At 39.1% G+C, this 26,227-nt stretch overlaps 1 protein-coding gene across 7 annotated transcripts in view; it reads left to right on the top strand.

Moving 5' to 3' along the window:
- SDCCAG8 (SHH signaling and ciliogenesis regulator SDCCAG8) overlaps positions 1-26,227 on the top strand; it is a 160,133-nt gene that overhangs the window by 46,005 nt on the left and 87,901 nt on the right. For 6 of the 7 annotated variants that reach the window (XM_074990089.1, XM_074990091.1, XM_074990095.1 and 3 more), the window contains exons 11-13: positions 6,047-6,181; positions 8,600-8,716; positions 21,609-21,751. In XM_074990089.1, coding sequence (XP_074846190.1) covers positions 6,047-6,181; positions 8,600-8,716; positions 21,609-21,751 — 395 coding nt within the window. The remainder of the gene's footprint in view (positions 1-6,046; positions 6,182-8,599; positions 8,717-21,608; positions 21,752-26,227) is intronic. The other variant, XM_074990092.1, reaches the window with a different exon arrangement.

The following is a 26,227-nucleotide window of genomic DNA, read 5'->3' as shown; positions in this document are numbered from 1 at the left end:
TGCTAAAAACAGTGTTTTGTCCATGGTGGCATGTATGATGGGTTTGGCTAGTACTCTCTTGTCTGACCCCCTAGGTGTGCGTTACCTTATTTCATGCTAGAGACCACCCCAGAGTTACACTCATATGGATTTATTAAACACCACTCTTGGATTAAAGGAAAAGGGGGAGCTAGCTTTCAAGCACACCATTTTCATAATCTGCATTCACACAGCTAAAGAATTGCATAGAGACAGCAGACGAAGCCAAGGCACAGTGGGTCTAGTGTGTCTGGCTGCAATCTTAAATCTGGGGGACGAGGGGGTGAGCTGATTTGTATGACCCCTCTTGTCAGTGTAATACTTAGGAGTAATCGTACCATCCATCCTGGGAAGAGGGGGAGGGGGCCAGGGCCGCCACCTGTCTCCCCAGACCGCTAAGACTAACTCCTGCAGGATGGTGATGGCAAGAAGCCCTATAATTTTTCACCCATCTTTTTATATCATTCAATCCAGACCAACTGCCCCAGGGTGCTGTATAACAGTGAGTCATCACCCCTGGTCTGGGACTCTGTATGCCCATGAGTCATCAGCTAACGGCAGATTGGATTTGGATCTTCACTTGATGGGGTCTCTTTTTCTTGGGTGGATTCTTTTGCAGGGCTCAGATCCTATTATTCTCTGGCCATTGAAGTGCTGCTGGCAGCTGACTTTCCATACAAGCTGGCTTCAGGGACTGATCCCATTGCACACACTTCCACATTCATACTTTCCTCACTCACACAAAGGAAAGCTCACTTCAGAGAAAGAAATCTGCCCCACAAAGGAACAGCCAGGATTCCCCACAGACTCATGGTATCTACAAACGATTTCTTACCAACGTATAACACTCTCTATATAGACCCAGTGGCTGCCACAAAATAAAAATTACAGGAGTTACATCTGCATTATACTGGGCTGAGCTGAGGCTTTATACAACAGTATGTAGTCAGGCAGCTAACCCAAGCTACTCTCTGTGGAGCCATAGTTATATTGGTACTTTTAACATGGTAGCTTAGGCAGAGTTAATGTATGTCTATTTGTTCTGGGATGCACCCTCCCAGCTGCTGTGTAGATATGTCCCGAGTAACTGGCCAGGAGTTGCCTCTTTGACAGAGGCAGGAATCAAGTCCTGTTCTCTGGGACAGCTTTCAACTTAACCTTGGATCCATCTCTTTTTTCTTCCTGCAAACCATTCTTAGATCACTGTGTACCTTCTGAACTTTATCGTAGGTGCATGGGGTTGTAATGTGGGACCCAGGGTTACTTGCAACATCATTCAAATCTGGAGGAGAGGATTATGTTAGGTTTTCTTATGGTGTCTGCACTGACCTTAGGAAGACAGCAACTTTAACAAACTGCAACTGCAACTTTTGACTCAAAAACATCAGTTTTCTTACAGCCAGTAATCATAATGTGTTTTCCCAAGGGGGCTGAATAAAGTTGTATAGACAACCTTAATTCTGGCATTTCTCAACTTTTGAGCGCTTGACTCTATGGGTTTAGTGTATAATTTCCTAGGTTTTTAAGAAAATAAAAACAACCCAAAACCTAAATGAGCAATGTGACATCAAATTAGCTTCCCACATGGGTCATCGGTGATACTGACATCTTAAGAGCCTCCGCAATAATTTGACACTTGAGCTAATGCAATAACTGATGGGAGTAAAAGTTTGCATCTTCTTATTCCAGGTTCAGCCACCAGCCTCCCAGTCGGTCTTTTTGTTCCAGACCTATCTGTTCTCCAATCCTTCTCTCCTTGACTAACAAGATCTAATCTTACTCCTTATTGCAGTTGTAATCTACTCCTCTGTTTCCAGTCCCAGTCTCTGCTCTCCTGGTCTCCATTCTCCTCTCCTGCAACCTTCCCCTCTCCAATGACTCCTAGTTCATCTACTTCCCTGCGTACATTGCCCAATTTTAGTGTATTCCCATCCCTGTTTCTTTGCTTAGTCAATCCTCCTGAAGAAGTGGGTCTGCCCCATGAATGCTCATCACCTAATAAATTATTTTGTTAGTCTTTTTTAAAGTGCCACGTGACTGCATTCCCATTTTCCTTGTGTTTCTTGTTCCTTGTCAGAGCCAATTTTGTTCTCAGTCTGAGTCTTCTTCCGCCCCCGAAACCCCCTGCAGTTTCTCATCCAGTCTCAGCAACCCCCACCATACCTACCTCCCAGTCCATGCCCCTCATTTCTTTTCCCATTTCGGATGTATGGGGAGTCTCCCGTGAACTCGGGTTGCAGTAACTCACCTGAGCAGCACTGTACAAATGCCAAGATGAATATCTCTTTATAAACAGAACAACAAGAAGTTCCGTGACACCTTATAGACTAACATATTTTGGAGCGTAAGCTTTCGTGGGCAAAGACTATAAGTCTATAAGGTGCCGCAGGACTTCTTTTTGTTCTAGAAGAGACAGATGAACATGGCTACCTTTCTGATCTTTATAAACAAGCATTTCATAATTTTCACTATTATTGCAACTTAGTTTCTTGTGTAGCCACTGCATAATGTCATCTCTCACTGAGTTGGCTTATTAGACTGCTCCCTAATATGAAGACTTGCAGTCTTCTAACATGTTTTTGAAGTGTCATGCATGCCTAAAACAATATATTATTATAATACTGTGATTTTTCTGGTTGGTAATTAGGGTTAGTTCCTTGGTATCTTTGTAGAAAAATTATGATTAGACATTTGTACTGGTGATAACTGAAATGGAAGATGTCTTTTGAAAAACAGAAAATAAGTACCGGGAAAAATGCTTTATTTGTACTATGCATTACATTGATCTCTTGAATTCGTTGTCTTAATTGCCTAGCAAGTGACTTGTTAAAGGAACAATCTGTCATGGCTCCATAAATTAGGTAGCTATATAATAGCTGAGATGTAGTTGTGAGTATATAACCTTCTGAGTCCAGCTTTGACTTCCTATGACATTAACCTAGAACTGTCAGGCCCTATTACTTCCACTGATATTAGGCAGCTTCAGGGCTAAACAGCTCAGGGACAAACATCTTGGTTTCATTGTTTTGAGGTTATCATTATTATTCAGCAAAACCTTAACTATATTAGAAAAAAATGAATGGTAATTTTTGAATATACAAAGTTGTCTGATAGGCCGCATCTGCTTTGAGTTACAGTGGTGAGAATTTCATGTATAGTTTATAGTGATACGGTGAGTTTCTGTAATTGTTTCTCTGGGGCATAAGATGGCTCCCCTTGCTACCAGTTGGTCAAAATTACTATCTTAAGTAATAAACAAGTAGATGTTACATAGCGTGCAAAAATAAGGAACCTGTTGCTGCTTTTTTGAAGCTGTGTGTTCTGCTTGAGTATGTGCATGCCCAGTGCATTGGATCCAGAGTTTTTTGCCTAAACATACCCATACAGGGTATCGTTTGTGCCTCAGCCAGACCCTTCCCTAATGACATGAAAAGTGCCACCCTGAGTCCTGTCAGTTCCTCCTTACTGCCCACGGCTGGAGTTCAAGATCTGTTTGATCTTAACCTCACAATCTCTCACTAATAACAAGCAGTCCTGTTGTACCTTAAAGACTAAAAAGACTGCTTGTGCAATAGTCATAGAGAAGTAACTGTGTTAGTCTGTATCTTCACAAAACAAACCAGCAGTCATGTAGCACTTTACAGCCTAACAAAATAATGTATTAGGTGATGAGCTTGAAGAAGTGGGTCTGCCCCACGAAATGTAATCACCTAATACATTGTTTTGTTAGTCTTTAAAGTGCTGCATGACTGCTCTTTTGTTTTGTGAAGACTACTTGTCTGTGAAGCTACAGACTATCTTGGCTGCTCCTCTAAGGTAATCTCTCATTAGTTTAGTGTGTTTTATTTTCTCTTGGATATATGCTAAAAACCTGGTCATCTGCACATGGATAACTGTCACATTCAATTTACTGTGGTCTCAAGTGGGGCTGGCTAGCCACTGTGCAGCTAAGGTGTGGAGGCAGAGCAGGGCTGGATGGCTACTGCCCAGGTCGTGGGGAGGGGCACAGAGTGGACCTGCCTGCCATCCCCTGCTCGAATAACTGGCATGTTTTATTATCTGGGCATCCCGAGTTCCACAGGGTTTCTGGATAATAAAGCTGGTACTATAGTTGGTAGTGCCCTTAGCGTTTAGTGAGGTTAATGTTATTTGTATTTAGTCAAGTATTCCTCTGTAATGCCATCACAGTCATTTAAACATTGTCTGTCGTGTGGGAGAGTGATCCCCATATGTGATGTTTGAGTGAGGCCCACACTGAGGAGCAGTGTTCAATCTGTAGATTGTGAAATGGACTTGGGTGCCTGGGGACCTTTTGCCTAAAACAGCACCTGCTTGAACAGGCCATTGACTGGCTATGGCATTCATCAGATTGCAGGTTCCTCTCAGGTTCCTAGAGTGCATCTGCTTTGCCCTCTGGAGTGTATATTGAGAAAAAAGTCACATAAGACCACTCTAGGTCTTACGTGTATTTTTCTACCTACCTCAGGAAGACCTTGGACCAGCACAGTGTTCGTGGAGGTGCCTCTAATCTTTATGTGATACCTAACAGGTAGATTAGAGACCCTATACTGTCGATTCTCTGCTTTTGGTCCCATGGCATTTGTTGAGTCTCGTACCAACAAGGATGATGCCACTCACTGTTTCCATTGGTGGCATATCAGGTTGGTGATACATCTCCTTCCATGAGGGTCTCCAAAGATAATGTGACACTTTGGACATGCTTGAAATTTATATCTGAAGGGGGTCTCTGTTTCATTTAAACCAAGTTTATTTGCTTGTGGTTTCCTGCTCCCAGCCACGTTCATCTCCCTAGGAGAAGCATCGTCACATGTAGGTTATCAGATAGTGTATGGCCTTTTACTTGGACAGGACTAAACTGAATATGAGAGAGACAGTCTCCTTACAGATGATCTCTAAGTGTGTAACATTCTTTCTCAAGGCTGCATACGGAACAGCTAAAGCTATGCTCCAGCTTTGGGTGCAAGCTCATTCTAAGAGAGTGCAAGCGAAATCAGTAGTGTTCTTATGTGACCATCTGCATAATAAATATTTACAGGGCTGCCACGTGTTTGTCAATATATATGTTTACAAACCATTGCTCCATTACTGTGGCCTCCAGACGAGATGCGACCTTTGAGAAGGCAGTCCTACTGTCCTTGCTTAAACAGACTGAGCCTTGCCACCTGAGGAAGCTGGTTGAGTCTCCTAAATGGAATGCATGTCTATATCTAGTCAAAGACGAATAAATGGTCACATACAGTCAATGTTCCTCTAATCTTTTTCATCCCTGTGTAGAATACATTTTTGTGTGCACTGAGGCATGCATGAATTTGCACCGCTAAAAGAAAGAAAAGGTAACTGTGGGGGTTATGCTAATCAGCTGTGCGGTATTCAAATCTCCCCTGAGCAGTTGCACTGGTGCTCAGCTCACAGGAAACACTGGTTACACTGTGGTTTTTTGAGATCTGATGCGGACATGTATGCCATGATCCATTCTCCATCTCTTGTGCATTAGAGTATGAGTCTCTGGTTGTTTGCTGTAAAGAAACTGAGGGCGCTTAGGACAGCTGCACCTCATAGCCCCCTTTTGAATATATATGGGCAAGAGCACTGCTTCTCTCTGGATACTGGTGGGCAAAATCCTGCAACTGTTATGCATTGAGTGCATACATGCCTAAATGGAATACATGTCTGCAGTATTTTGTCCAACATCATTACCCATACTAAGAAGCCCTAGAGAGTAGCTTAGCTGACTTAAAATATATCAAATGGTTGCTTGAATCACTTTTAAAATAATTACTTTGCTGTTCTAATAACTTTTCAGGCGTTAGTCAAGAAAGGCCTGCATTTTTTGCCCACTCAAAACTTCTGTTGCCTTAAAATCAAGTTTTAGATGTGCAAGAAATGCAGCATATGTTCTCAATACTTTTCTTGAGCAAAACTCTCATTGCTTTCCAGGAGTACAGGACTTAGTTTCATATTAGGTTTCTTGTTAATTTCCTTCACAATAGTGCTTTTCTTTTGGCAGGTGATGGTTTTGTCTCAGAATGTGGCAACACTGGAGGCTCAGTTAGAGAGAATTACAAGAGAGAAGAACTCAATAGCTAACCAGCTAGAGGAAGCCCAAAATCAACTTACCTCTCAAGAGATGGAAGTTAATAAGGTAGAGACATTCTCAAATAAGTGTTCTCTTGTTTATAATGGCTTGAAAGATTGCATAGTGAGAAATGCTTCATACTGTGTGCTACTTATAAGCCATTTTAAAAGACTGTATTGATAAACTTGGTTTTCTGAAAACATTTATATTATGAAAATCTAGTTAATGTTGTGAATATGTTCTTTCCTCTTTAACACAGTTTAAGTGGTTAAATAGTCTAAACTATTATGTATTAAAAAGATGTAAATACATGGTTTCAAAATTTTTCAGATAGTATTTACAATGTTGCAAATATATAAATTGCCAACTCACACTGAGTCAGGTTCCTTTTTTTTTATTCTGGGTCATTCAAAATCACTCTTGAAAACTATGAAATCAAAACTTAATTAATAATTCCTGATACAGGGAACAGAATAGGATTCAGCTCACTCTTTCATAGCTGTTTTGGCTGTGCAGTGCTAAAATGAGTGAAGAGTAGTACAATTTTATTTTGTGATTAAAATTCAAAATGCTGTTTTATTATTTTCTGTAGACTTTTTGTTCAATATTGTTTTGGTAATACTGGTGCTAGTTTTATGCATTTTTAAAAAGACCTCTTTGTCCTATTTAGGTTGATTTTGTTTTTATATATAAATCCTGGTTTAACTAAAATACCCTGTTTTGGGTGGTTTTGGCTACCTACATGCCTTTAGTCTTCTCAGGTTCAAATATGAGATGCATTGAATACTCCAGAATGAGAGACTTTGATGAAGAAAAGAAATATTATAGAATTGATCCCTTTTAGTGTAAATAATTTTATGTAGCTTCAGCTTCATTAGTCTTTATTCTGTATGTAAAAAGTTTCCTCATTAAAGGTGATGGAGATACCATACTTGTGAAAAATATAGATGAGCTTAATATTAAAAAAAGCAATGTCTGTTGAAATGGACAGTGGAGATGCGTGCTTGCGTTCTATGTCAGAGGTCATACCATAGAGGGCTTCCCAGCAGCTAGATGCAGTTTCTTGGACCAATTTGCTCTGTCCTCCACTAAGGGGCACTGTAGCATGAGCTTCTGCTCAGCTTTTCTTCCCTTCTCGTTCTTCACTGGCTCCAAAAGCACACACCCAATCCTCCAGCCCCTAAGGTGGGATTCCTAAGGCAGTTTTTTTTTCCTTCTTAGATGTGGAGTGGTGAAAGAAGGCTCTTTATAGTTTACCTTCTGATGAACAAGAGGAGACAGAGTTGGCAACTCATGGCATTGTATTGAAATTCAGTATTTTTTTTTCTTTTTAAAAGTTTCCTATTGTCGGGCATTTAATTCTTGAACTTTTGCCTTTATTTTTTTAAAGACCATTTGTTGCTACTTTTAAATTGAAATGAATTCTCAAGCTGTTCTTGGTGAAGATTGCTACTGTTTTCCTACATATGTTGCCTAAGGAAGTCTCATTGTTTGCAGAAGGAGTGAAGCCAGTTGGCCCTCAGAGAAGTTAGGATTATTTTTAAGCAAAGCATACAGGAAAACAAACAACAAAAACTAAATGGAACTCTGGAAAGAGTCAGGAATATGAAGAACAGGGGAATTTGGGCAGCAGAGAAGAGACCATTAGGAAAGGAAGGGAAAATATAGAAAGGAAGGGTCAGGAATGGAGAGAGCAGATTTTGGGAAAAAAGTGGAAAGAAGGAAAAATAGAGCAAATTAAGAACAGGAGGCTGTGCGTTGGGGAGGGAGTATAGAAAGAAAAATGTGAATGGGTGTGTCAGTGCTACTTGATGAACTGCTCTGATTCCCCATTTCATATGGTTTCACAGTCACAAACATGCATCAGGTTCACCAAGGTGTGTGGCTTTTTCCTCTTATAATAGCACACTGCGCTTCAAGATTACAGCCAGTGGACGTTTTCCTGGAGCCCTCTCTCTTCAACCGAGTCTCACCCTGTGAGCTTCCTCCTGAGCCTCCTTTTGAGCATCTTGCTTCATCTTCCATCTACTTATATATTCCCAATTGTCTCATTAGCCCAGTGATTACTGCCCAGATACTCTGTTTCCTAACAAAAGCTGGAGTCGATATCAGTGATCAGGGTATTGCTGTCAGTGCCCTTGAAAGATGTGTTAGAGAGAGAAGAAGGAGAAGAGAGATTGACAGGTGAAGATTTACAGCTCCCATCCCTGAAGTATTGGGAGAGCATTAAATAGAATCCTCTGAAAATCTTGGACCACATATAATTGAATCTTGGAAGACACTGCGTATGTTGAAGTTAATAACAGTAGAAGGAATCCACCTCCACCTTCCTGTATTAAAAATTACCATATGTAGTCTTAAAAATATGGAAGTAAAAATGTGGTGTATTCAAATGAACTTTAGGGGGCACCACAAGATCTGAATATGAACATTACACTGTAGATTTCACAAGCTACAGATCATGTTGACTGTGTAATCTAACAGGTGTGTGGAGAAATGCGTTTTCAGTTGAATCAAACCAAAATGAAGAAGGATGAGGCAGAAAAGGAGCACAGAGAGTACAGAACAAAAACTATAAGGGAGCTTGAAATTAAGGACCAGGTAAGATGATACTGCCATAACTTTGCAGTTATTAGAAACATAAGTAAGGTTATTTCTGAAATTCAAATGATTCATTTTTCTGATACTGGTCATTTATTACTTTTATATGGATTCTAAACTAATGGCAAGAGTCCAGATATTACTATTAAATAAATTCTTCTTGCCTGCCTTATCATTGTTTTCAGCCCTGAAAGGTGAAGTATTACGTAGTGGTCATCACATTCTTCCTATACACTGTATGAGCATACATGGTAGGTTCAATATGTATGAAATCTTGTAAACAAACACTAAATAAACACATGGAATAGGTATGCATACAGGGCAAGAGAAGACATGGACAAAGTTGAAGGAGTCTGTAAGGCAAAGTATCATTTCTTTACCAATTTCTCTGACGATTCAAGTTCAATTGATTTGTGTGTGTGTGTGTGTGTGTGTGTGTGTGGTTCACAGAAAAGTTTCAAAGTAAGAAAAACTGATGTGTACAAATACACCACTAGGAATTAATTGCTGGCAATGTAAAGATGAGTTTGTGCTACTTAAAAAACCAGTGCATGCCTTGCAGGTAGATTGACAAGACATCCCTTAAGAACAAACATTAATATTAGGGTGTATTGCAACTTTAGTTCAAACAGATGTTATGCTGCAATTTTTTGAAATCCCACTGTTTGCAATGTGACTCTGGTTTAAATTTCTAGTGTTCAGATTTCCAATCTTTGTTTCATGAGGTATGACGTATACGTGACTGGAGACTGATAGCATGTTCTGAACACAGGGAAGTGTTTAGGCATTTGTATTTTATATTTCAGTGTGTAAATATTAAGTATTAGTTACATCGGTTTATCCAGCATTTTGAAGCACTTTTTTCTTTTCAACAAGTGAACAGATCAGTTCATCTGCAATGACTATATCTATAAAAAAATGTAGTGTTAGTAAATAAAATGTCACATTTGTAATTCATAACTACAAAATCTTGATGGCTAGTCAAAGTAAATTTGTAACCATTTACTTTTTTTAAAAAGTGTATCTTAATTCAAAATTGAAACCATACTGTATCAAATTATAATAAGACAAATTATGTACTGTTTTAAGTTCTATATTTACTAATTAAAATAATTTGTTTAAAGATTTATTGACTATTAGGTTGTAGCACAGCAATTCAAGGGCCTTGTAAGGTTTTTTTTTTCTTTTTTTTTTTTCTCCCCACTGGGTCCTGGAGAACGCTTAAAAAATACAGGCTTAAGTCTATCTTGACATATCTCAGATAAGAGAGTTTGGCATAGTCTTGGCATTCTAATGAACTAGGAATTGGGCAACAGAGGATTCAATGCAGTATCTTGCATTGAAAGTCTTATTCTGTAGATTTCCCCGATGTTAACCTTTTTGACAAACTAGACAATGTAACAAAATGTTTTAAGTTTACATTTAGGCTTTCTTATAGTTTACGATTATATGAATGGTTAATTGTTACAAATGGTAATTGGCACCCTGGCACGTTTTAAAAGGAGGGTTATTCCCTGAGTAGTCATAGCATATCAAGGTATTCAGATTTTTTTTTTTAAAAGATAGTGATAGTTGGAGTCTAGAAGAAAAAACAGGTGTGTGTGTTTAACTAGTCATTGTTGGGATTTGCTATTAATTTTATAGGTTGGGTTTTAATAAAAACTAATAATCCACAAAGCTCTCTATAAGCTGAATAGTAATATAAACTATGTAACGCAATCCATGATTGGGATAATTGTTGCTGTTTTGCTTTGATAAAAATGTAATGCATGTTTAAAGTTCTTATAAATGAAGCTACATGTAAATAAGAAAAAATCAAGTTTAGAAAATTGCCTTTTAGTTTGTCAGCTATGAGCTGACCTTCTGGCTGAAACAGAATTAATGCCTACTTTGGCCACCATCTGTTCATAACAAATACATATTTTATTTTTAAAAGTCAAATTAGTAAATGCTAGTAAAATCATCAGGATCATCTTTTACTTTTGTATGTTTTCTTCGAAATTGAGAAGAAAGTTGTAATTTCCAAGTAAGTGTACATTGTTTGAAAATTGGTGTAACATTCTGTCTAATCAAAATATAATTTGATTACGTTATGGGTAATTTAAGATTTTATGAAATGTAGGGGTTGTTGAAGAACTGACTTAATTTATGCAGCTATGGTGGGAAAGACACAGTTTCTATATGTGCATATAGGAACATATGGTTATTCAATATTCTTTTCTGGCCAAAGTCAGCATTTTTAATGTCTTATTAAAGAGAACTTAAGAGGAATTTAGGAAGAAAAAGCATTATTGAATTTCCATTTTTTCTTTTCTTTCTTCCTTCCTCTGTTGGATTTAGTTCATTTTCTAGGCACTTCGTATGTATTGCATTCATGTCACATGTTAACATTGTAAAATATACAATCAAGATATGTTTTGTTTTGTATACTAATGTGCTGTGTCACCTTATGTGAATAATCTGTAATATGAACATTATTAACTTATTCTATTCTAAGTTTCTAAAAAACAAAGTATGGCAAGTATCACGCAAATGTTATGCTAGTTTAATATCAATAATACTGTTAAAGTGCAGCACTCCTGCCTAGTGTGCATTTGTACTGGTGTAATGGTGCTTTATAGTACATATCTTATTCCTTTAAAAGATTTTTATTCCATTATTGGGGGAGTTGTACCAGAATAACTATATTAGTTTTAAAAAAAGGGGAAAAAAAAGGGGGACACACCCCATTATATTGGTATGAAGGTCATATGTATACCAGGCCCTAATGTACGGCATAAGCTTTTCTTACATATTTAATTTAAAATAGACTTCACTTCTTAGTACCATCTATGGAATCTGAGGCATATTACAATATGTCTAATAGAATACTTTTATATACAGCTAACACAATATAATGGGAAAAATAGACACTGAATTGAGGGTTTCCTCAAATAAGCAACTTTTGGACAGTGACAGTATATAAAAAAATAAAGCAGCTGTTATGGCTTAAAACTCAATTTAATTCCTTTCAGAATTACAGAATCTAGAATGGAAAAGGACTAAGTGACCCCATACTGTAGGACTGTGTTCCTTATAATTTGATATTGTTCCCTGTTACACTTAGTTTTCACTAGTACATTTTCAGTACCAGGAACAGCTATCTCCTTCTTCCCTTCTAATAAAACAAGTAACGTGTTAAATCTTTGAGAAATCTATACAAAATAGTTTTCATTTTTACCAGTTGTTTGATTTTTCTCATAAATAAAAAGTTAAAGCCAAATGAAAGCTGAGATTCTAGTGTAAACACTAGACTGCACAAGATGAGGCTTTACAAAAATCGCCAGAGATGTTGAAGTGAATAAAATTGTAAGAGTTGACAATACTGATAAAGAGAGGTAGTACTGTATGTATGTATGTATGTAGTATAGCTGTTGTGGTTTTAGCCAGAGATGCAATGACTCCATTTGCTGAGCAGACAGGATTGTGCTTTAGCCACATAAGAGAACATAGAAAAGTTATTTAGTTCCAAAATAAGCTAAGGCAAATGTACAAGTACAGCTGTACAAAATTTTGACTTATCTCATCCTCAATGACCAAAGGCATCTGGGAGACCAGAATATCATAATTTGTATAACTTTTTTCTGATTTTTCTTGTTTTTTATAATTCAAGGCTTCCACAAGATTTTTTAAGTTGTGTTTAAAATTATATGCAAAATATCCCTCTTCAAATTTACTTTAACAATCTGTTTAATGACACCCTGCCCCCACAATTCTTGAGGAATAGTTTTAAATGGTCCAGTTTTCAAATGTCTTGAGCTCAGGAATTATGAAGCCCAGTAACTATGGATCAAAGAATTAATAACAATTATTGGTGAGACTCTCTTCCCCCAATTTCTTCTTAAAAAAAAAAATCTGACAAGTTGTGTTCACTTATTGTGTAAATTACATAGTTAAATAATCAAGATGGGAAATGTGAAAGTTAGGCTTGAAAAAAACCTGAGGTGGACTGACTTTGTTATAGCGAAGTCTTACGTTTGTGTCACCAACCAAAGAAGGGAAATGCTTGTTTGGTGAAGACCACAATTCTGTTCAACACCAGTCAGCAAAATCAAACTTAGCACAAACAGCAAACCCTTCCCAAGTCTTACCTGAAGTTATTCAACAGTCCTCTATGATATCTCATAGTAAGTCTCCAGGCATATGGCCTTGATTCCTGCAGTTCAGTACCACTGTGTATCAAGACCCCTCATATGTATAAATCACCTTGCTGTTTACCCTACTGACCTGTGGCTTTTTTTTTTTTCACCCCCAAAGTAGATGTAGGTTTGGTAGTGGATTCTGCCACAAATAATATTTAGCCTACTGAATATTCAAGGGCTACTTGCAGAATCTATTATAATTTAATACATGTTTTAATATGCAAGACAAATATACCACAGTTGAGTGTAATCATGTGGGTGTGTTTATACGAGAAAACTTACACACACCCAAGAGTAATACCTGGAACCTGATAATCATTTAAAACAACTTCAGATTGCATATCCCAGTGTGTTCATTTAGGTAAAAAGTTGCTTGCTGAAGTAGCCTGGCAAACATGTTCTCATGCCTCCATTATAGATGGCTTATTTAAAACCTTCCAACAACTATAGAAGGTGCTCACCACAATTAGAAGTGTTGTCAACCCAGATGGGGACACTGATCCAACCTTGTGCCTTTTGGAACTCTCTCCTGCCAGAAAGAGCAGCTACCAACTGAGGTAGAAAGATTCAGTGTTGGTCCCATTCTGGCTCTTGTCACAAACTCTCTTTTGGCTCATTTGATTGTAATGGATTGGCTTTATTATCTGTAGCTGGTGCAACCCTCTACCACCATCTACCAGTCGTCTTCATTGGCCTGCAGAACTGTAATGTGCTAACACAACTCAGTCTGCTGTTGCTTGCTCCTTTTGAGTGCCAAGCTAGACCTTACAGCTTTCTGAATCCTCTACTGCATTGTCTCCTACTGTGAAATCTGTAGCTGACTTGATAAAGTTTGCTCCTAAACAATTTAATGATTCAGATATGTATATTTTTAAAACTGGTGGGGAAAATATCACTTCCAGGCTGGGACTATGCAATTAAATATGGACAGAATGTTTAATCATAGTGTTGTTGTCACCTCCCCTCTGTTGTAATATCAGATTTGAAACATTCATTAGAGTTCATGAGCATTTGAAATTACATGAAATACAATCTTTAATGGTTTTTGCTATGAAAGGGGCTCATAGTTTGTATTTTTATTTTTAGTTGACAGCAGTATGAAGTGAAATAAGAATTGTTAAGCAAACTAGAAAAAAGTAATGATTAGACTGGTCTTCCCATTAATATTATGGGATCAGGTCTGCCTGCTACTGCCATTAGACTTTGCACTGGGCTAAAAGAGTAGTGTAGCTGTGTCTCACAGCTACCCTCAGTGTCTTCCCTGCTTGCCTGTAAGTGTCTTGCCACTGTGTGGGAGGGAGTACAGACCTCCATTTCCACCCAACTCTGTACTGGTGCAAGATGTGGGGAAATTAATCCCACTTCACTCCTCTCAACTACTTCTTTTTGGGCGTGAGAAGCACTGCCTTACCCACTTCCTTTTTTTATTTCTTGATAATGAGAGGGAGTAACGCGCCCCCCCCTTTTTCTCTTCCTTCTAAGCAAGCAAAAAAGCATGCCTGTCCTCCCCACCACACTTATTGTCTTGCTCCAGAGTGAATTTTATTAAACCCATTTTTTGCTCACTTTTATGAGTGGTTGCTGAGCTAATCTATGGTGCACCTCTGCTGGCTGTTAATGTTTCCATAGGAATTTATGTACAATGCTACTCCAAAAGAAGCTATTGCATTTCAGACACTTTTTGGCAAACTGAATCCCAGTAGTATAGTTACAGGAAACCACTATAGTTAAAATCCCAATGATTTTACAACATGTTCTGGCTGTTCTCCCTTGTCCATCTATCTAGATATTCATCCTAGAGTTACATCCACAGTCTCAGAATACCAGCTCAGTCTTTATGGGATTTCCCAGAGAATGGCCCCAAGGGCCTTTGCTAGCTGGCTATTGACCAGTTTTATCAACAACCACTTGAAAAATAAATTTTAATTCATATTCATGATTTTCATTTTACACACACACAAACATACAGACAAATCTTGCCTAAACTGTTTTAGTTTTTGAACTCCTGCTAGTCATGTCCAGTATCTGTGACAATTACAATTTGAAAATTCTACCTTAACTCCATAGGAATTGTGCCCCACAGGTGCAGGGCTCTGTTTCATTCCTGGATCTTTATTGGAAGGTTTCTCTCCCCCTCCCCCCCGCCACCCCCTTACACTATCTGTATTCTCTGCAGCAGGCTATTATGATGCTCCTCCATAGCAGCCTTCAGGCAAAAGAGCATCACCTGTGCTCCTATCTACATGCATGCTCTATCATTACACTGTGGGAGTAGATGGTGAGGGTCACGCTGCTGATTTTGGGATGGTGGCATCTCTGCCATGCTGCACCTGTTTCAGTGCTTTGGCGCTGTGAGCACTCAGGGAGCCATTGCAAAGATTGCTTGCAGCACAAAGGCCCAGTGGTCTCTGAGTGGTGTGTGTATTATCACAGTTGAAAGAGCCTCCAAACCAGCAACAATCACAATGGTACAAGTCTTGACAAAACAGAATTATAGCCTGCACTGTTTCAGTAGGTTGTATTATTGTTTGTCCCTTAGGTCTCAAGATGACCTATTTGATTTCTGTGCTGGTCCTAAATTCTTAAGTGGGGCTGGATACAAAGCAGAGACCAATTTTTTTCCTGTTTCCTTTCCCTTAGCCACATTTTCTATCCATTCTTGAACTAAAGTTGACTGACATCCCAAAGTTTGGTTTTCATTTTGATCTAGCAACAGTGTAAACCTATATGCTCTTGATTTAATTACTTAGTTGCATGAAATATATTTTTCTCTTTGCATATGTGCAATTTAGGTTATTTTTCTGAGGCATATACAATTTAAAGTTTTTACTGTTTATAAGTATATCCTCACAATTTATCACATTTCCATAGCAATTAAAGGTTCAAATTTTGGAATCAATTGTAGGGTTCAGATGTTCTTGATGATTCCCATCCTGTTTTGAAGAAGACGGGGCTGATTTACACAGCAATTAAAAAAAACAGCAAAAAGCACCTTTTTAAACATTTAATTTTTTTTTTAATTTAAAAATTAAAACACCTGCACTGTTAGGGATTGTTTGGGGTTACTCTGATGATGGCTTTAAGTCTTTTTAAAAGTAGCCTATTCTTCTGATGCAATCTGGCTATGTCTGGGAAGCCTGAGGTTAGAGACTGCTCAAAATATAGGGCTTGCCTGATTGAGATTAGGATTAATAGCATAGTTGGGAGGAGTGGCTGCAAGGAATCGCTCTGCACATGCAGTGATGGACTTTTTTATTATGTCCAGAATAAAATATTCTTAATTTTTAAGAAAGACATGCAAAATATATTTTCATTAGCTTGAATATACAGCACTGTAGGAAATATTTACTATCTGAAAAATTATGTAATAATACCACAATAAAAATTACATGTGTGGAATCAAAATTATCTTAAATGTCAGACATTTATAATTACTTTTAAATACTGCATCCAAGTATGCATGAATAAGGTACTACTAGAGTGAACATACTGAAGGCAATAGTAAGTGAAGTATAAGCACAGTCCAGCAAAGATTTACACTACAATTAACTTTACTCACAGTGTTTCCGTGGATATAAATGAAGCTGCTTACTTTGATAAAAGTTAAACATGAGCATCTATGCCTGCGTATGTAGGAAGTATATAATGAAGTATCACATTGAGATGGTCATGATTGTTAGGTCGTGTACGGACTCTAGTAGTCACTGTGTTCTGGCCAGAAAGGCAGTCATTGCTGAGTTTAGTGTTTTGAAAATGATTTTCACTTCTGAACTTTGTCAGTCCATTTTTGTAATTCAGGAGACCACAAGAGTGAAATATCCAATGGAAAAATAGTGTAGATTCAGGATGATACACGCATTTTAATTTTTTTTCTTGAATATATATATAAGTATTTGTGTATACAGAAATGTTTTTCAGATAACTTTGTCATTGCACCTGACATCAAAGGAGAATAGTTTAAGAATTAATGTCATTGTTTTTAAGTGCATTTGGCATCTGGCCTCGTCTGAATTTGTTATAAGGCTTCCAAAGTATTTTTCTGAATTTAGTTCAGTGTAGGATTTTCTTTTATCAGTTGTTAATCATTTTCATTTGTGAAAGATTTCTTTGCCTTTTCTGTCAGCTCCACATTTTTTGCTGAGGTCTGTGAAAAACACCTGCTAGCTTAGAAATTTAAAGTTGCAGTTTTCTGCATATAATAGTATAAGTTAATATGGAATCAAAGAACTTTAATTTTGTAATTTAACTTATTTTGAGCAAAATTATTTTTAATAGATATAAAGCGACATCTAGTTTGTTAAATGGAGAATGTTCAGACATTTCTTCAGCATGGTTAAAAGAAGTTGAGTTTAATTTGAAGAAAAAGCTGTTTTCAAGAAAATCTTGTGTGAGCTCATTCTTTATATTTTTGTGTGATGTATTGTTTGAGCCCTTGTGTTTTAATGTAAAAACGTCTGAGTGATTTAATAAGGATTCCTGCCCTATAATCCAATGAAGGAGAAATAAAAAGCTTGTTTCTCTTTTATATTATAGGAGAGACTGCCAAAGGCTCTTGTTCCCTACAAAGAGGGAGTTTTGAAACATAAGTGCTTCAAAAAATATTAGACTAACAATATATTGTAGTTTCTTATGTTTTCATTGTAAGCTGATTTTTTTTCTGTAGTAAAACTTTATCCTTCTGTTTATGATTACTGTATTTTGGCTTCATTTATTTGTGCTGTACTGAACTGGCAGTTCTTTTATTGGGTTTTATACTGCAGTCTGTGTGCAAAATTTCAGTTTGTATCAATGGAAGTTTTAACAATTGATCTGGAAGAGAAGGTTACACAATGCCTTTGTAAATATTTCTGTATGTAATTTACAACCTTAGCATTTTTAAAGTCAAACACTTAGAATATTTTTGTGCAATATTAATGTTGTGAATATGCATTATAACGGTGTTGTCCTGGAAGTCTGTGATGGAGCTACAATACACAAAGATGTCATTTTGTGTATTTGTAACTCATTCTCTGTTTATCCTGTGGACCAAAAGAAGCAGGTTCCTGAAAAAGAAGTAATACCATGATCATGTGTTTAAAAACGTGGCCATGATGCATATATACAATTAGGTCAAATTAAGGTTTGATAGACATGACTGTCAAACAATTCTTTGTGAAAGATCCAATGCCTGCTTCTACTTCTCAAATCTCAAACGGCAACCACAGAATAGATCTTGCAGTTCCATGGGTTGAAGGGAGCAAAACTTTCTTCCCTGGCTTCCATGGAATTTTTTGGTGCTTCAGTTACTCAATGAGCCAGGGAACCAGGATTTAATTCAGACAGAATAAACACAGATTCCTGAGACCTCTCTTTATGTTTATGACTATAACTGCACTTCCTGATCAAGTATAAGCTTTTATTTTATAAAGGGTGTGTCTACACTATTTAAAAAAAACTTTGGAGTTCCTTACTTCAAAGTACAAGTACATCTTTGAAGTAAGCAACGTCAAAGTTGAGCGTCTACACCCACTGTGGCTCTGCTACTCCATTCCTGGGAATGGAGAAGTGACTTCAGAGTGGGGCTCCCTATGTCAAAGTTAACTCTGAAGTAAGGGAAAATGTGTGTAGACACTCTGTGGGCTACTTCAAAGTAGTGCCTAACTTCAAAGTTAACTTTGGGGTTAGTTCCTAGTATAGATGCACCCAAAGGGATCTATTTTTATGCTACGCTAGTACACATTTATCTCTGCTAAATTATTAACAGTTATGTCCTCATGCTCTGACTACATTCCTTCACACCTTGCTTCATTGTTTAGTTTAACATTCCTTAAGCACATCAGATTAAAGTTCATTGATCTTCAAAGTTTAGCAAAATGTTGTCATACCTACCTTTCACTTTGTTCTTCTTTACTCTCCTCCCACACTTTTCTCCTTATACTTTCCTTGTCCCTGGGGCTTGTATACATAGCAAGATAGTGCATTGCAAGCCAGGCTCTGAATCAACAGTATAACAGTCGGTCATGTGTTAGTTCACCATGTAGACTCCATGTGTTAAAGGTTCCATATTGTGCTTTGAAATGCTGCTATTTGAAACTGAACTACAGTATTGCATTATGGAACTTAGCATTCATCATCAGAGAGTGCATGGATACTCTGTGCATGTCACAGGGGCATGTGCTAGAATTTACACCTCAGTTGGTATTCACACATACAACATGTGGATTGGGATTGTAACTTGAAGGGAGGAGGTAAGACTAAGTATAGGAGTTGTCCATGATCCCAGCACATCACAATCATCGGTGATGGTACCCTTCAGATCACTCTAGTTCACTGGGCCAAGTGCCCTCTGGATTGGTTGGACTGAGGCTCAGCAAGTATATAAAGCTGTCTGAAATGTTTTAATGTCTTTCAGCACTGTGTAAACAGGCTTCAAGTTATGCAATATGCCATGTTTCAGGAGTAGTACTATCACAACTTCTGACTAAATTATCAGGCCAAACTAATGGCATTTGTAGTTTGGACGGTAGTCCTTTTAGGGTGCTGCTAATAAGCAGGAGTAGGTAGGAGTTGGGATTTTTGTTAAACAAGCCTTCGTTGCATTTGGATCAGAACAAATTCATTGAAACTTAATCCAAATAAGTTTTGGGATACTTTTGGATCCTTGATTGCATGGATGTGGTTGGTGTTCAGAGGTAGCTTCTTACTTATTTTAGCTGTGATGATTGAAGATCGAGTGTAGTGTCTGTTGTTTTCTGATGATGGCTTTTCCAGACTTAGCCGCTCCTTTGTGGATTACTACAATGCTGTGTACATGGGGCTCTTGAAAGCTGCAGGTGACACAGAATACGGCCTGCCTAATAAATATTAGGATGAGAATATTATGTCAGTACTTTAGACTGTACTAGCTCCCTGACTGCTTGTGACTGCAAGTCATGGGCACATGCCTTGAAAGCCCTCACAGAGGTATGTTGTTTGGATCCCAGATAGACTGAAAAGCTACTTTTCTCTGTCTGCATCTTCAAGGTGATTGATATTATCTGATGCATTCTTGCTTCCAATCCCTTGATTTGAACATCTGGCAGCTGCAGTCAGAGCATTTTCAACAGAGGTCCCTTTACTTCAGAATTTGTATCCCACTTTGGTCCAATAGAACCTGAGCCTATTTGTCTTCAGGAGACAGTGTAAAGCCCATCTGTTCTTGTAGGCTTTTCCCTGAAGAGTGGTGATAGGGTGTTTTTATGGTTATATTTGGAAAATAGAGGACTTCAAATATTTAGCTGACAGTAGTCAGTCTTTCTTTTTTTCCCCATTTTGAAATGTGGCCATTCATGAATATGTTTTTTTAAAAAAAAAATGTTGCAGAAGTGTTGCTCCCCTCTGTAGGTTGGAAAAAACTCGGACAAAAAAAAATAAGGATCAGGGAACACAAACTAGACTGGAGCATAGTAAACCTGTTCAAGTTTTCATTCTATTGACCTTAAATGTGATACCCTCTGTAAATGTGAAATTAGGATTTTTTTCTTTTAAATAACATACAAGTTAAAATATTTTACCTTGCTTTAAATGAAAGTACCTACATAATTGTGTTAAAATGGGAAAACTTTTATATTTCAGAAATGTATGTATATATTAAAATATCGCATCAACTCATTTGACCGTTTTTATTATTATTATTTTCCTTCATAGAACACCATTGGAACACTTCATATAATTTTGGTAAACTAGAAAATGGGAAAATAATGTTTTATTAGAAATGCAAAATTACTGTTTTAGGGGAGAAATGCTTTACACACAGATATCGTTTGAATACTCATGCAAGAATGGGGACAAAATAACAAAGTTTTTCAAGAATATATATTGACATGGGAATACAGTCATTTTTATTTTTAAGATGTTTAAATAAATAAGCTGGAGAGAAATGATAGTGTATTGTTAAAGTTATCTATGTCAGTGCTCAAATACTGAACAAAGGTTTGTTATAAAATATTTTTTTTGTTTTGGAAGAAGGGATATTTACTTTAATATTTTGATACTTAACACAAGACATTAATTTCAATGAATTTTATGTGCCTAGAAACATGCAAAAGGCTTACAATGTATACATTAGAAACAAAGACGCCAATTCTGTAAAACATGCAAGTGCTTAAATTTAGCAAATCAGAAGTCTAACTTAAACTTAAATATGCAAGTACTTAATGTAATGTATGGCCTAATTTGTGTAGAAGGCAATGTGACTGGATAGCAGTCAGCATCTTATGTGATTAGGCCCCATAAATAAGTGCTCTTTTAAATGAGTATAAATGGTAAGAGACGCATTAATTCCGTTTAAAATGCAATATGAAGTGAATATAATTAAATGTAGATTGTTTTAATGAGTTGATTAAACAGAGAGAATACATGGGAATTAAAATTTTACAAAAGTTCCAGGAAACTTTTTGTACAAGAATATTAATGTTTCTATTGACATGTCTGTTTGCATACATGTAATATTTTAATAAAATAGTAAAATGGTGGAATAAGTTATTAATAAAATAAATGAGCATTAATAGTTCAAATTATTTGCTTTCACTTCCCTGTTTAATTTTTTATGTTTACAAGCCAAGGAATTTTCTTTTAATGCAAAAAGTAACTGTGCTTTATTTTTCTAATAACTTTTGATCAAGATAGGATTCTTAACATTTTACCTATGTATATTTTTAAATGTGTATTTTCCTATGCATACATTTTTAAAGGAAATGGAGAAATTGGGATTAGAGCTGAGTGAAAATAAAGTGCGTTTGGAACAGGCACAGCAGGATGCAGCACGAGCCAAAGATGAATGCCTTAAACTGACAGAACTGCTGGGTAAATCTGAGCACCAACTGCACCTCACCAGGTACACCTTCTCCTATTTAATGCCAGAGCACCAATTTCATTCTGCTAATTTTTGCCACAGGCTTCCTCACAGTTGTTGCAAATAATCAGAATAATTCACTGCATTGCTTTCAGGCATTTTAGAAAAAATGAAAATGATACAAATAAAGCAACCATTTGCCTAAATGATGGGCTTTCAAAAAAGCCAAAATACGTTTTGAATTGTTGTGATTTATTAAGTAAAAAGTCTTGTAAGCACCAAAGTGTACAGCATCTCTTAGTTTAGAAACCCCCAACGCGTCAAATTTATGAATTCAGAGTATTGTGACATAATGTGTAAATACTTACTGTTGTCAATTATGAAATTGTACTTCATCTTAGAGTAAACGGTCTACATAATTGAACATTTTAGGTATAGAAGGAGCGATTCAAGATAGATCCATGAGATGTCTTTCATTTGCCTCAGTGCAAATATTAAGATTGTGTTTCACACATATGTTTGTCAGTCTGGGTTCTTTATAGGCTTAGTCCATCACTGAACATAAACTGCCAGCCTACACTTAATTCTTACTTTTAGACATATAGGGAAAACTCCAAAGTGGCAACTTGCTGCTTATTAATTTTCCCTTGTGTTTCAGTGACTGTTGCAATTTCTTTTTGCTAAATATGCATCTGCGTCTTTTAATCTTTTAGTAAATGTCCAATGCCACATTTTAGGCAACTACTCAGTTCTTAGTTAGCAAAAGCTCTCCTTGAAGTCCATGTAAACTATAAGAATGCCAGTTTTGGCTAATTTACAGTGGAATACTCCTAGTGTAATCCTGCACCTAGTGAATTTGGTGACAATTTTATCCTTGATTTAATTGACAGCTGACTCAGACCCAATGTAAACCTTCTAAATTAATTTAATCAATATTTTACTCAGCTAAATTTGAGTGTAATTCAGAGCACGATAGTTTAACAGATGGAAGAAAGCACCACTGTAACAGCCTGTATTCAGAGAAAAAATATGCTAGAGGTTGATGAACTTGAAAAAAGTTTTGTGTGAGCTGTTAAGATATCTAAAGTTTTAGATTTAGCAGAACTCCCTTAATAATGATTTGTTGTGATAGTTAACCAAATGGTTTACCAAGCTCCATTTAGCAAAAGACTGATTATGCATTATAAAGCTGTGTGAGATCTTGGAGAGAAACTTGAACACATTTTTTAGTAAAACTCTTTAATTCTCTTAATAAAGGCTAATAATTAGAAATGTAACATGTTCAACACTTAAATCTAGGTACATAATGTCAAAATGATTCAGGTAGTTGAATTAGACATTTTAGAATCTGATAAGAGTATATGCAGTGTGGATTGCCAGTTCTTGAACTAAAAGCCCAGTTGAAAAGGGGGTCACATGACTGATATCCAGTCACATCTATTGATTTGGAAACTTAAAGTTCAGTTACTACAGGCAGAGTGGTGTGAACTCATCACCCATGTCAGCTCCTACTTAGCTAGGGTTACCTCCCACTTACATTGGACAGCTGCAGCTCCTAGCCCCCAACTCTGCAGACAAGTCCTTCCTGACATGCATAGATGGGGCAGGGAAGTATTGACAAAGAGGGGAAAACAAGTGAATGATGAGAGGAGGGAGGAAGAGAAACGAATAGCGGGAGGAGGCCTTCAGGGAAATGAACAGGGGGAGGAGGCCTTCAGGGACGGGGCTGAGTAGGGCAGGGCCTTAAGGTATGAGGCATGGCTTCACTGGGAAAGGTGTAGAATGAGGAAGCTTCCAGTACTCCTGCTAAAGTGTCTGGTTTTAAATATACAGGTCATGCAATATACACAATATTGTTAAATACTGTGATTCTTGCTCATCTCAGGCCAGGGGGTAAGGTAAATTTCATTCTCCTTCACCCTCAGAAGCAGCTGTACCAGCAGATGCATTCATCCCAGGGGGCAGTTTGCTATACAGTTGTCATCCTTCCTTGGGCATTCTGCCAAGTAGAACAGGTTTCAAGTTCTAGAGCCCTCTCTTTGGAAGGATGTTGAAGAGATGCAGTGCCTTAGTGCATCTCAAGTGTCATGATCTCAACCTTTTCTAGCTTTCTCCAGCTAGTTTCTAACTAAAGTAGCTAGACAGCTGTGCCTCCTTGTAAAACTGGAGGTGCTGGCAGCTTGTACCCATCGTCCTTCTGTTTGTGGGTAGTTTTTCTGGCTACATCTACACTAGAGAGTTTTGTCAACAACCTCACAGAGCATCCACGTTACAAATGCGTTCTGTCGACAGTCAATCAGCAGAACACAGCACTTCTGTTGAGTATTCTGCCATTCCCCAGGAGGCAGAACACCTCTCTTGACAGAATCAGTTGATAGAAAGCCAGTATGGATGCTCCAGTGGGCCATCTGTGGACAGAAAAGTCCCCCATGGCACTAGCCAGTTAGCCCAGGAGAAAGCCCCATCCACAGCAATCACAGCTCTATGATCCCTGCTTCCTGGCATTCTTAAAGCCTCGGGGAGCCCCACAAACCCTGTGGCAAGGAGCTGAGAGCAGGGAAGCAGCCAAGCAGTATGCAGTTTGCTCCACCCTTCAGAGCCACTCCTTCCTGCTGATCCAAGCTACATGGCAGTGAGCCTGCCAGCATGTGACACCCCGGGGCCCACTAGGGAGCAGCTAGAGGGGTCCTAGGAGCCACCCCACCCAGGGCACAAAGCACTGGGCCCCCTCATAGACCGGCCCAAGGTCAAGGACCTCAGCCTGTGGGCTGATAAGGAGACCCTTTTGGACCTCTCTGCAAAGAGGTGCCTACTGCCTATGCCTGGCTGGCTACTGCCGTGATGGCGCAGAACCACCCAGCTCACACAGTGGAGCAGGTGCAGGCCAAAGTAAAAGAGCTCCTTCAGGGATACATCCAGGCCTGGGATGCCAGCCAGAGGTCAAGGGCAGGACCTGCCACTTGCCCTATTACACAGAGCTCTACCACCTCCTGAAGGTTGACGACACTTCTCTGCACACCCATGTGGACACTTCTGAGGAGGCCATTCCGCATCTGAAGATGCAGCCAGAACGGGAGGAACACCCGTGAACGAACCAGAGCCAGATGTGGCCATGGGGTCTGAGGCCAGCAAGAGCAACCTCAACATTGCCCTGGACTTGGGTCCCTGCATCTGGGCCACCTCCAGGGCATCCCTGGAACTGTTCATGTGATCCTTCAGTAAGTACCCCACGCATCTCACAACCCCAGGGCATGGGGGCAGAAAGGGTGTGCTGCAAACATCACCAGGACAGTTTGGGTGGGCCCTCATACTGCAGGCCTAGCATGTGGAACCATATGCAAGGTGATGTGTCCCACCCAGACTCAGCAGGCATTCCCTGGGAATGGTCGCCAGCCTGCTTGCCACCCTCATGGGAGGTGGGATGAGCCCTAGGCCCCAGGGGAGGGGGGTCTGCCAGCCCCTGCCGTGACTGTAAGGAGGCTAGCCATACTGCTGCCAGCCTGACCCCAGACACACCTAAGAATGCAGGTCCCAGCACGCGGGTATGCCCACAGACAAGAGTCAGCACCCACTCCCGTGCACAGTGCTTAGAGCTTCAAGTGTATGGGGCTGTGTTCCGTAAATGACTCACTTTGTCCCCTCTTTGTCTTCTTCACAGCTGCACCCACACACAGCAAGGGCTGAGCCAGCCCTACCTCCCTGCCAGGGCCAGCCAGCCCTGACAGAGGACTGGAGCAAGCTGGAATCTCCTCTCCACTAGCCAGAGGGGACATCGCTGGGCAAAAGCAGACCTTCAAAGGTCCACACTTTTGGCCTCTGGAGGATGACCAATCTCCTGAAACAGCAGCTGCAGGATGACCAGGAGTGGCAGTCGCAGGACTGAAAGTGGCATTCATGGGCCTGGGACCTGCTGTCCTGCTTTGACATTGCCACCAGCATCTGGCAGGACCTGTTGGCTGTCACCTCTACTCCTCCTGTCCTAACTACCACCCCCCCTTCTGCTCCTGCAGGCCACCCTGGACCTGCTCCAGTGGGCGATGGCCAGGGCTGCTCTCCCTGCCCCCAAACCTCCCATGCTCCCCCTGCTGACCGAGACCCCACTGCAGCCCCACTGCCTCTGTATATCGCTGTGCTGTTGGCCCCAAACCGTTGGTGGGAGGGGATCCTGAGGCTGATGCCACTCGGGGTCCCATTCCCCAGGGGTTGCAGCCTCTGCCCCCTGTCCCAAGCTCCTCCTCCCCACTGTATATAGTTTACCTTTATTGTACTCACTCTGTACATAGTTTTTATGACAATGTTTATTTTACACACATTTATTTCTGTTTGAGTAGAGAGTTATTTGTCCACCATCCCCCGCATCCCTCTTTATTGGTGAGGAGGCAAAGGGAGGGGTTGTGGTGGGGACACTGTAGGGCTGCAGGCTAGAGGTCCCCACTGGGATGCCCTGGGGAGGGTCACGGGGGTTCTTGTGAGAAGGTCTCCCTTAGGGCCTCCGGGATCTTCAGCCCATCCCTATGG

The sequence above is a fragment of the Carettochelys insculpta genome, chromosome 3 (genome assembly GCF_033958435.1).
Source record: "Carettochelys insculpta isolate YL-2023 chromosome 3, ASM3395843v1, whole genome shotgun sequence".
Taxonomy (NCBI): domain Eukaryota; kingdom Metazoa; phylum Chordata; order Testudines; family Carettochelyidae; genus Carettochelys; species Carettochelys insculpta.
This window is presented reverse-complemented; position numbering and strand designations above follow the sequence as displayed.